Source organism: Rattus norvegicus, chromosome 1 (genome assembly GCF_036323735.1).
Source record: "Rattus norvegicus strain BN/NHsdMcwi chromosome 1, GRCr8, whole genome shotgun sequence".
Lineage (NCBI taxonomy): Eukaryota > Metazoa > Chordata > Mammalia > Rodentia > Muridae > Rattus > Rattus norvegicus.
In genome coordinates this window covers 243973441-243985868 of record NC_086019.1, presented here as the reverse complement: position 1 = coordinate 243985868, position 12428 = coordinate 243973441, and the positions used below count along the sequence as shown (strand labels likewise).

Below are 12428 nucleotides of genomic sequence, written 5' to 3'. Positions count from 1 at the left end.
ATGCAAGTTACTGACAAATTCGCAATGGTTGGCACATGGCTGGCACTCAGTAGCTTTCTCTATCATAAACTCAAAAGAATATATTGTATATGTGAGCACATGAGAAAGTCTGAACAATACTGCTATAGCATAGCATGAGCACTGAAGGTTTGTTCAGAACGATCACTTTGGTGGTGTGTAATGGAAAGACTGCAGAGACAGGAGAGAGCTAAGACTTGCCATAGCTGCTGTCCCAGTCACATGACACGAGCTGAGTGCCCAAAGTCAGGCAAGGTAAGCGGTTCAGCTAGGTCACACTCACACACCACGGGCTCTCCTCCCATCCCTTCCCAGTCTCCCATACATGCTTGTGATTATTGCTTTTGCACATATCTTCACTTATATCCCACCATTATTTTTAATAGATGCTATTAGCATATTCCCCTTTTTTCTATTATTTAAAAATCTATTAATATCTTAGAAATTACCCACCATTAGTAAACACACTTTTTACTGGAATATGAAAGTTTAACTAGTTCCACCCAATCTTTTTACTATTGCACACAACACTGTAAATAACTAAAGAGAGAAAGACAAGAAAGGCAATAGATCCCACCGGCTACTCTGATCTGAGACACAGCCTGAAACAGGGTTTGTGGGGTATGCCAGCTAGTTGGTTTGCTGTTGTTTTGTCACCTTGAGAAAAGCTAGAATCATCTGAAAGGAGGGAATTTCAACTGAGGAATTGCCTCAGTAAGAGGCTATGGTACTCGTAGGGCAGATTCTCCGTGGTTGACGTGGGACGGCCCAGCCCACTAGAAGCAGTGCCACTTGCCTGAGCTCAAGGTCCTGGGTGTGATAACAAAGCAAGCTGAGCAAGCCAGTAAGCACACTCCTCAGTACCTGCCTCCAGATTCCTGTGGTTTGAATTTCTGTCCCAATTTTCTTCAGTAATCAACTGTGGTGTGGAAGTATAAACAAAATAAACCCTTTCCTTCCCAAATTGCTTTTGGTCATGGAGTTTCATCACAGTAATAACTCTAGCTGAAACAACAGGTAAGATTTGGTTCTGAAAATGCTTAATGGTAAGTGCTCATGGGACATATGCCCAGTAAGTAGTAGGTTCCGTGGATCCTAAACTCAGTAAACTGGTCCAAGCTGGAGACAGCTATTCTGGAGTACTAGCTATGAAGGCAGACATAAACGTTAATGAAGCTCGTTAGAGAACACTGATATTCTGCTATACTGTCTTTCCCTCTGCTAAGATGAACGCGCCATAGGAGAGGGACTGTGTCTCTGCTCTTCACAGCAGTGCTCTGGTGTTTACTAAAATGTGTAAACTAATATATGGTCGACTCATCCCCTACTCTGTATAGTGTCTCAATGTCTGACTAGCATTAAATTCAATCTCTTCCTACCTAGCCTCCTAGGGCTGATTACCAACATGGACTACCAAACCCAGCTCTTGGCTACCAATTCTACAGGGGACGAGGACTGTGAATATCTTGGTTTATTGTTTGTTTCCCCGAGTCCTTCAGAGGATGAGATGCTTAATAGTTTGTTGATGTTTGCTTAATATACCACCGTGTAAGAAAGAAGGCTAAGAATGAAAACTAAAAATGGTACTAAGTAGCCAAGAAGGAAATTTTCAAGGAGACAGTGAATTTACTGCTATGAGGTCTAGCCTTCTCTTACTGCTATGAGGTCTAGCCTTCTCTTACCATTACCTGCTGGCTTTATGGGTACTTTCTTCTACTACTGCTCTTCTGTGATCTTTTAGTACCCACACACCTGGAGGAAACACTTTCTAAACTGGAAAGTAAAAGAATCAGACTAAGGAAAAATTAGTTCAGTATCCCTCTTCATTGTAACATCTTTTAAAACATGCCCTTTTAGAAGAACATTCCTATTTCTTCACTGGTAACAAGGCAGTAAAGATGATGACCTAAAGGCCAATTCTCACCAAAAGAAGAGCTTGGTAAAAAAGAAAAGAATTAATTTATACCCTGTATCTGTGTAGTTCGGGGCAGGAAAAGAAGAGATGGAATAGGAAATCTTTTCTGTGTAGTTGGTTCCTTAGAAATGATTTCTTAATGATCATAACTATCTGAATATATAACCTAGTCTAATAAGAAAAGGCAGCTAACAGAAGAAAAATACCTGTTTGTGTAATTATCTTTATCACAAATGGAACTTAATCCCCTTAAGGATTGACAACTGATTAAATTATGGGTTTTTTTGTTTTTTTGGCAGGGGTGGAAATACAAAGCCCTTGACCATTTTCTGTAGCATGAACACATCTTATTCCTACTGACAAAGCATGCTTTCCTTCCTCAAACCTCCAAATGTTAACTGGCTATTTTAATATTTTTTTTTTCTTTAAAGAAATGGATTTGCTTTTCTAACCCTATAAAATATAAACACAAATACTACTTGGTCAGGCAATTATCAAATACCATCACCTAAAGACCAGGATCCACAAGTATGCTTACACGAACACAAATGGTAACCCACAAAGAAAATGCTGGTGGGCATATCTACTTAAAAATAAAAAGGTCTGACAGAACGTAGCTCAGCGGTTGCATGTGTGTTTAGTAGAGCCAAGGCTCTGGGTTCCATACCCAGCAAAAGAAAGGAGAATTAAGGGGCTGGGGATTTAGCTCAGTGGTAGAGCGCTTACCTAGGAAGCGCAAGGCCCTGGGTTCTGTCCCCAGCTCCGAAAAAAAGAACCAAAAAAGAACCAAAAAAAAAAAAAAAAAAAAGAGAGAATTAATTAGTGCCTCATTAATCTAATAATTTGAATGTATTATACACAAAGCCATCTTTTTTTAAGCTCCTTGTTTTCTCATGCAGGACTTTAAAACTGTGACTTCATATTAATTCTTTAGTGATTGATTTATTATTCTCTGTGTAAAGGAGGTTAGGTATATCCACGTATGTGTGCGTGGGCATGGGTGGCAGGTCGAGCATTTTCATCTATGGCTCTCCTCCATCTTATTTTTTGGACAGGGTCATTGCACTGACCCTGGGGCTCATGGCCTTAGCAAGTAAGCCCCAAGGATTCTTCTGTTCCCACCTCCTAGGGCTGGGAGTACAGGTGTGCATCAATACTGCTGCCTTGTTACGTGGGTGACAGGGATCTGAACTCAGGTCCTTCTGTGCAAGACAAGCAAGCACTTTATCCACCGAGCCATCTCCTTAGCTACTTTAGTAATTATTATATGATTTCCTTTTTACACCTTAATTTCTAAATTTTATAACCTATAACTGGCAATATAAGTGAATTCTGAGTGGTGAATTGGTCTCCATGATATTTAAATTCCCATTTCAATCTGGACAAACAATATAAAATACACGTGAAATATTCCTTGATATGTTGAGGCAGGAGCAGGGTCTAATCTACCTCATTCAGTGGTAAAACACTTGTCCAGCATGTGCAAGGTCTTAGATTCCATCTGTGCCAGCGGGTGGGGGAGGGGCAGGCTGGGGCAGAGCTGTGGGTGGGATGGTGTGGGAGCAACAAGGTCACACCATAAACCTTCACCTCAAAATACTATTTTCAGACATGAACTCACTAATACATCAAATTCTTGAAAGGTGGCAACTAAGATCGACCTTGGCTATTTTTATCAAGAGAACAGAATCTAAGTAACATTACCCCTTTGGATTATCTGGCAGTTGGTTGTGACCAGTTGCCAAGTAGGTTGGCTAAATAGTCAAGTAAGACTATTCAAATTAGTTGAAGAAAGGCAACACTGCTAACAGAGATTTGGCTTCGGGCTCTCACTTCTCAGTGCCCACAGGCTGTTTCTAGTCTGCCCAACTGTGGTTTTCCCAAACTTTTCCCTTGCTCCCAAATTGGCAATCAATTAAGGAAGCATGATTCCTGACAGCACATACATTTTGAAATAGCGACAGGTCAAAGCAAACAGACCTTCATTGGCAGAACTGTAAAATCAATGTCTGTAAACAATAAAAAAAAAATTATTTCTTCATGTTCTCTTGTCCACCATTCCTGCCCCAAAGGAAAACAAGAAACTAAAATGTTCCCTTTACAAAGAACTGCTAAACAGTCCTGATGCACTCTGTACCAAATGTTACCAAGCTATGAAGACCTTTTTTTGACTATGAGGTTGAAAAAGTTACAAACCGTCCTTAGGATGAATAATCAATAAGCTGGTTCTCCGCTGTTTCAAATAACTCAACAAACCACCTTTAACACTCAGGTATCATAAAGAGAACCCAGTAGTTAATTATTCTAAAATAAATCTCAGGATGACTCAAAATGAGTCTCAAAATCCTAGATCCAAGCTCAAGTGCTTGTCCTATCTTGTCTCTCACCTTACTTTCCATCTCAAATTGTGCGGGAGTGTGGCAGAGGCCACCCACATACACTCTGCCTAAGTAGATCTCAGGTCTCCCAAACCTGCCTATTTCCGGTCTTAGTCTCTCCAGAAACCTAATCCAATTAACTCTAATGAGCCAATAGCCAATAAAATAACTCCTAAATTAAAATTTCAGTGTACGATGGCCACTAGAACTTAAGGGATTACTAAGAGTTTCGATGTAACTTGCAAAGGCAGGTCAATTTTTGAGATAATTAACTCTTTCAAATCACAAGATCTACTAAACCTTTCTTGTGTGCAGAGGCCCTTCAGGGTAGCAAGACCGGAAGTCGGTGCAGGTATTGTTGATACAGTAAAACAAAACAAAGCTCCCCCCCTTGCAGCACACAAGCAAACAAACAAAACAAAAACCCCATAACCTCAAAAACAACTTCCCGAGAGCACGCTCACCCCACCCTAATCACGAGCCCGGAGAGAGGAGAGCGGGTGGTCAGGGTGAGAGTCCTGGGGAAAGGTCGGAGACAGGGCAGTACCGCGCGGCCTGCAAGCCCGAGCCTGCAGGTGAGGCGTGCGGGAGGCGACCGGGGGCCCGCGTTTACCTGCGGCGAAGTGGAGCGGGGTGGACTTCCTGCCCGCCGTGTCGCGGCTGTTCACCTTCTCGGGCGTCACCAGCCTCTTCACTCGCTCTACGTCCCCGTTGCGGCAAGCCTCGAACAGTTCGCGGGCGGACGGCTCTACGGCCTCCGCCACCGCGCTCGAGCAGGCCGCGCCCCCGCCGGCGCAGCGGCGGCCAGACATGATCCGGGCCGCCGCCGCCGCCAGCAGCAAAGCCAGCAAAGGCAGCAGGAGCCCCGGCCCCGCGAGCAGGAGGGCGAGGCCCCCCGCAGGAGACGCGCTCAGGGCCCGGGCCGCTCCGCTCCCCGCTGTCACCAGAGCCGGCGCAGTCCCATGGCCGCGTCGCCGCGCGCCCCACGCTCGGCTCCGTGAGCCCCGGCTGCCCCACCGCAGCGGAGGCAGCGCGAACCCACTCGCCGAGCCCCGAAGCGACGCGACGGCGGAAGCTGCGGAGACCACTCCTGCCAGCTCTGTCGGGTCCTGGGAGCGCGCGTGACGTCGGCTCGCGCGTGCGCAGTGGCTGCACTCCGGCCGGGCCAGTCTGGGCAAGCGGGGCCGCGCGGAGGGGTTTGTGGGAAATGTGCAGCGAGAGGCTTTGGTTGTAGTAAAAGAAGGGGGCTTCGGCCCACCGCCATCTTTACCGAGCCTCTGCTGAAAACGAGAGTGCTTGCTGCCTTCTCTTTTTCTTAAAGCCTAGACTTCCCAAGATGAGTTTCACTGCTCATACACTGGAATCTTTGGAAGTTTTGTTCTGGTTATGCGTTTTCTTTTGCAAGTTTTAGCGTGGAAAATTTCTGTATTTTTTGTTTCCATACCTTCCCCTGGGAGATTCTCTCCCCCTCCAGCTTTCTTAAACAGTGTCTCTTCCCTTAACCCTCTGCATCTGGTTTTGTTTTTCTTATAAGCCTCTTCTCAGAAGTGAATCCGTTACTCTTAAACTGAGAAGTTTGGATAAACGGCCCCAAGATAAAATCAAGAAAGTTAATCTCAATTCTAAAGCAACAATTGGGGGGTGGGGTGATACTGATTAGCTACATTTCCCATAGTAAATTATTAACTCAATGCTGACTAGAAGATCTATACATAAATCAGTATTGTACCGGATGTGGCCCAGGTGCTAGTACACTGAGCATGCACATCAAGAAAGTTTTCTGAATTTTTTTTTCTCCCAGTGATCAAAGAATACAACGCACAATTCATTTTCGCGTTTGCTGTGCTTTATATAAAGCCAAAGACGTGTTTTGGAGAGCCAGGTATGGTGAAATGGGAGGGGTGTCTCGGCGGGCACACGTTGAGGCATCCCTTTTCCCTGAAGTACAGCCATACAACGGGTATAGTGTAGAATAGTTTATTTAGGGCATGGGAAGGGGAGTAGAGAAGGGAGTAGAGGCAGAGAAGGACATAGAGAGAGGGAGAAAGAGAAAAGGCCAGGAACACGTGGAGAGAGGCGGGGGCGGGGGGGAAAGGAGAGAGAGGGAGAAAGGGGTCAGGGAGAGAAGAGTCAGAGAGAGAGAAGGGGCCAAACTGCCTTGCTAACCTGGCTGTTGCCAGGTAACTGTTGGGCGGAGCCTAGGAGGAATGCTAACATTGTTTAAGGTAGTAGTACATCTTTGTGTTTGATCTTGTTTCAGGAACCCGAAAGAAAAGAATATAGAGATTTTGCTTTCAAGAAAAAGCAAGCGCTGGCTTTTGGCACTCTGACAAGCCATTTCCCCTGTGAATTGACTTAACCTGTTTTTCAGGAAATCCAGTTTTTGTTAGGGAGTGTTGACTCACTTCTGTGGGAGAAAAGCAGGGACTCTTTGAGCATTTTAGTAAATGAACATTCTTACATGTTTACTATGTTCTTAGACTACTTGGTGTAAATTTAAATTGATGTATATTTATAAATAACTATTCGTGAACATAGCTAAGGTTTAGAACATTACTAATATGATTGTCTCATTTTTCATTTCATCAACTTGCTAAATATATTTCCAATTTTTATTATTTTTTTATTTAGTGATTGCTGCTTATATATTTCCTTCCAATATGTCTATCTAAACAATATCATACAGCAAAAATTTGCTCACTGATCCATCTCCCTAACTCTAACTTAAAAAAAAAACAAACCCATGATTACTAGAGAAATGCAGTTAAAAACCACATTAGGATGGCTATTCTAAAGCAAACAGCAAACAATAAATGTTGGTGAGACAGCACAAATTTGAATCATTTTGTATTCTTGATGGGATCATAAATTGTGTATTTATCATAGGAAACATTTGGTAGTTTCTCACAAAACTAAATATATCGGGACTGGAGAGATTGCCCAGTGGTTAAGAGCACTATCTACTCCTCTTAGGACCTGAGTTCAATTCCCAGCAACCACAAGGACAGTCATATAGTTCCAGTCCTGGTATCTGTCGCCCTCACCAGGTACAAACATGGTAAGGACAAAACACCCAACATAAAATTAATTAAAAATTAATTAATTAAAAAATCCGAGATAGGGGTTGGGGATTTAGAGCGCTTGCCTAGCAAGCGCAAGGCCCTGGGTTCAGTCCTCAGCTCAAAAAAAAAAAAAAAAAATCCAAGATAAACCTACCATCTTATCTATCTATATATACACTGTATATATGTATATCTGTATATATACACACAGAGAAACAATTTGAAACCAGGATCTTAAGCCATTCTACAATTATGTTCATAATATCATTCTCACAAAAGCAAAGAGAAATAAACAATCCAACTGTGTAGAGGTAAATATTAAAAAAAAAAATTACACCAACCCACACTACTGCTGGCACCGTGGGCCACATGGCATCTGTGGGGTATTTTCATCTCAATCAGCAAAGCATTTCAAACTCCAAATCTCCATCCTACACTGCTGCTGGCTATTCTCTGGCCCCAGCAGCAGCCACCCTCTTGCAACTCTGCTGTGAACTCTGTTCACAGTCCCAGCATCTGCCCCCTGTGGTTACAGTCACAACTCCAAGTGACCTGTAAAAATCAAAACTCAATAAGCTTGTAATATATCAATCAGATTTCTATCAGTAAATTCTCACTCCACAAAGCATCCACACAATAAACTCAGAGCCAATTAATATTGATTAAAAACTGTCCACCTAGATAAAACAAATTGTCTTATAAAAATCCATCCCTTATGAAATATTCATAGCTACCTGTGGCCCTTTAAGGTCACACAGGTCTGGGTCATCTTTCTCCTCCTCCAATTTGGTTCTTCTTTCTCTTCTCCCTCTCCTCTCTCCAAAACTCTGTGCCCACCCTACTTTTTCACTGCCCAACCACAGGCCTTGCCTTATCTTGTGCCTGCCCTCACCTGCATACAGACAAAAATCTACACAACTGTTCCATGACTATAACTATGAATGTGATAAATGCATATCATGGAATAACATTCAACCTTCAGAAAAAAGGAATCTGATCATGGGCCCCGATGTAGGTGATTTCTGAGGACATAATGTAAGTAAGATAAGCCAGTTGACAAAGAGAAAACAGGTTCACTTGTATTTGTACACAGAGCTGCCTTAGTAAAGAACCACAAAATAGATGGTTTAAATCCCCCCCTTTTTTAAAAGTTAGATCAAGATGTTGGTTGGTTTATTTCGGTTTCCTCAAAACCCTTTTCCTTGGATATAGATGGCTACCTCCTCACTGTACCTCACATGATCTTTTCACTACATGCACATCAAGATTCTTTAGCATATTGAAGCTTCTTTGTTGTTTAAGGATCCCAATCAGGGGGTTGGGGATTTAGCTCAGTGGTAGAGCGCTTGCCTAGCAAGTGCAAGGCCCTGGGTTCGGTCCCCCGCTCCGAAAAAAAGAAAAAAGAAAAAAAAAAGGATCCCAGTCAGCTTGGACTGTAGCTCACCTTGTATGACTTTTATAGTCGTCCTGGCTATCAGCAGTTAGAAATAACAGAAGTAGCTGTTGTGTAGCAATTTCCTCAGAAATAAAACATCCCATCTTGGAAGGATGCTCCTCAAGATGCAGGATATAAAACATTCCATCCTTTAGGAAACCTCCTTAAGCTCAGGAAGCTCAGGACATACAACTGGTTATCTTCAGGAAGTGTCTGAAACTGATTAGATTCACTAGGCTCCTCCCTTCCCCCAAACATATAAAAGCTATAGAGAATACTACACTTTCAGGGGTCATTTCTATAGTTTGTTACTAGAGAAGTTTCTCTGACTGTGTAAAAGCTGTAGAGACAATGTGGTGGTTTGAGTAAGAATAGCCCCAATAGGCTCATATGTTTGAATGCTTCATCATCAGAGAGTGGCACTACCTGAAGAGTTAGGAGGTCTGACGTTATTGGAGTAGATGTGACCTTGATGAAGGAAGAGTGTCACTGGGAGTGGGCTTTGAGGTTTCAAAAGCCCATAACTGGCCTGGTGTCCTCTTTTCCATCTTCCTGTGGATCCAGATGTAGAGTGATTCTTTAGCACGTCTGCCTGCATGCTGTCATGCTGTCCACCATGATGAAAATGGACCAAACCTCTGAAACTGTAAGCCAGTGCCAATTAAATGCTTTCTTTGATAATAGTTGCCATGGTCATGGTGTCTCTTCCCAACAATAGAACGCTGACAAGACAGACATGTTGCCTGGGAGAGTCTCAGGCCACTGGGGTTGTCTGAAAGATACTTTCCAACCAGTTGAGCAGCCTGAACGTTGTATAGTGAGCTTCAGACCTCTGGCTTTCATGAGCTGTCACCCATACTTGGGTGGGATTTTGGTGAAGTAACCATCTTTGATTTGTTTCTTCTCCAGTAAATAACCTCAAACCCACATTCCTATGAGTAACTCTTCCTCGTTGGCTTGCCAAGTTTGGTTTTGGTAGGACCCTTATTTTGGTCTGTGTGTTCACATCTTTCTGCGAATGACATCACACCATAGTAGTTCCATTGGTAAGTGTGTTTGTCCAGCATGCATGGAGCCCTGCGCTCAAAGTCTAGCACTAAATAATTAAAGTGTGACATTATCTGGCTAACATCAAATAAGGAATGCAGAGGTTGGGGTTGGGGATTTAGCTCGGTGGTAGAGCGCTTGCCTAGGAAGCACAAGGTCCTGGGTTCGGTCCCAGCTCCAAAAAAAGAACCAAAAAAAAAAATGCAGAGGTTCAAGGTTTTCTGTAACTCCACCACAAGTTGGGTGCTAGCCTCAATGCACCCTGTGACATCTAAAAAACAACAAAGAAATAACTTTATCTCCTTAAAGGCCTTTCTTCAAATATAGTCACATTCTGGAGCACCAGAGGTGAGGGTTTCAGCATAGATGAAACATTGTTGGGGTGTACTCTGTGAAGGTTGTCTCTGTATAGTCAATTGTTGATTGCCACACCTTCGAGAGCTGAGTACTGGCTGGATTTTGGTATTGATATCCTATGGATTGTCACCTGCCTCAGTATTTTGTAAACACTCTTCTTCCTTTACCTGTTTATTGACCTTTATTGACTTAATAAAGATCTGACAGCCGACAGCTAGGCAGGGAAGGGAAGGCAGGACTTCTAGGCTGAGAGAAGGTCTCTGGAGGAAGAATCAAGGAGCCGGTATTTTGCCAGCAGATACGAAGGCGGTCAAATGTACCAGGACTGAGAGACAGTGTGGGTGGTGGGCTAGGATAGTAAAATTAAGTTAGCTGAGCTAGTTGGGAGGTAGCCCAAGCTAAAGACCTAGGCTTTTTATAAATATTAATAAGTCATAAGTCTGTGCGTCATTACTTAATGGATGGCGGGTTCAGAAAGTCCTGTTACAGAGTGTGATTCATAGCGTAAGATTATGAAGTATCCAAATTGACAGAATAATTGTTAGGCACTAGGGAAGGATTGAAATGGGAATATTTAATGGTCATGGAGTGTTTTACTTAGGTTTCCTATTGCTTTGACAACATACCATGACCAAAAAGCAAGCTGGGGAGGAAAGGGTTTATTCAGCTTATACTTCCCACAGTGCTGCTCAATCACAAAAGGAAGTCAGGTCAGGAACTCAAACAGGGCAGACTCCTGAAGGCAGGAGCTGTTGTAGAGGCCATATTGGGGTGATACTTACTGACTTGCTTTACCTGGCTTGCTCAGCTTGCTTTCCTATAGAACCCAGGGCCACCAGCCCAGGGATGGCACCACCCAAAATAGGCTGGGCCCTTCCCCATTGGTCACTAGTTGAGAAAACGCCTTACAACTGGATCTTATGGAGGCATTTCCTCAACTGAGGCTTCTTCCTTCCTCGCTCATGATTCTAGCTTGTGTTAAGTTGGTACACAAAACAAGCTAGTGCATAAGGGTTTCAATTTTAAAAGATGGAAAGTTTCTGGAGATCAACAGATTGCATAACGATACTATTAAAGTATGTTATATAATTTGGTGAAGATGGGACAATAAAGTTGAATACATCAGTCTATTTATAATACATATACCCTAGTGTGAGGCTCTGATTTTGATCCCTAGAAGAGGAAGGGTATGGGGGAGGTAGGAAGGGAGAGGAGTGGGGGGAGGAGAAAGAGAAAGACAGAGAATGAGAATATATTAAAGATTTGGTACTTCATTCTAGGCCCGCGTCTGCTCCTTGGGTTGGCAGAATGCAGGCCGCCACCAGGGCAGGTGCTGGGCTGTAGAGAAGCTCAGAGACTCTGGGGGTGTCTTTGGTGTGGAAAAGCTGGAACTGGTTTGGGGGTCCCTGGGCCCGTGACAAAGTTGGACCATGGGGTTCTCAGACTCTTGGACATCCAGGCACCTCTAGGAGTCTCAGAAGAGCAGAGAATGGAGTCTGGGGCCTGTGGGCTGGGGACAGCATCTAGCCAGGGCCCTGGGGAAAAGGGGAACTCAGGCTTGTCCCACAGGGATGACTGTCCTTAGCTTGGCAGGGGCAGGCTTGGTGGTGGTCCGTGGCTGGAAATACAGAGAGGCCTTCTTTGGGAGATTAGGCTGTGGCTCTGTAAGTGAACACCTTCTTCATGACTCTGCACAGTGGATCTTGGTGAAAAGAGGCAGTCCATGGTTCTAAACAGTTTATTGTCATGGCAGAAAGTGCATGTGTAAGACCATGCCCCACTTCTCAGGGTGGGTCCGAGGTTAAATACCTTTTGCAGGGAGGAATGTCTGGGAAGGGAAGCATATTGGCTGAGCCATCTGGGCCTTTAGCATGGAGAATTCTGTTTTGAGCCTACAGGACCATAGGACACGTTTCCTTTATGTGAGAAGCAAGGCACATGTTCCAAGTCAGGAGTCTGGCAGGGCCAGGAGTCACCTCAGCCTCAGGTGTGTGCCCACGGAGTCTCCAGGTATCGACTTGCTCTATCTTACCAAACTTCCTGGCAAGGTTTTACATCCCACGCTTCATAAACATTGATTCCTTGAAGCTTACAGTTCTGGACAGTAGGAAGTCTCAGACGAGGATACTGGGAGACATGGTGTCTATCCTGTGAGGTCTGTTCTCTATTTCTGTCATGTCATCTTGTTATGTAATCTAGAGAGGAGCAATACCAAG

The 12428-nt window shown here is 43.8% G+C and overlaps 1 protein-coding gene and 1 pseudogene across 4 annotated transcripts in view; one reads left to right on the top strand and one right to left on the bottom strand.

Moving 5' to 3' along the window:
- The window catches only part of Tnks2 (tankyrase 2), a 53198-nt gene extending 47761 nt beyond the window's left edge, over positions 1–5437 (bottom strand). For 3 of the 4 annotated variants that reach the window (XM_039080634.2, XM_039080633.2, XM_063265190.1), the window contains exon 1: positions 4925–5437. In XM_039080634.2, the coding sequence (XP_038936562.1) occupies positions 4925–5123 (199 nt within the window). In that variant the 5' untranslated portion in view covers positions 5124–5437. The remainder of the gene's footprint in view (positions 1–4924) is intronic. The other variant, NM_001107607.2, reaches the window with a different exon arrangement.
- Positions 5438–9081: 3644 nt separating this feature from the next.
- Positions 9082–9238, top strand: LOC120100493 (small nucleolar RNA U3; annotated as a pseudogene).
- The last annotated feature ends 3190 nt before the right edge of the window (positions 9239–12428 follow it).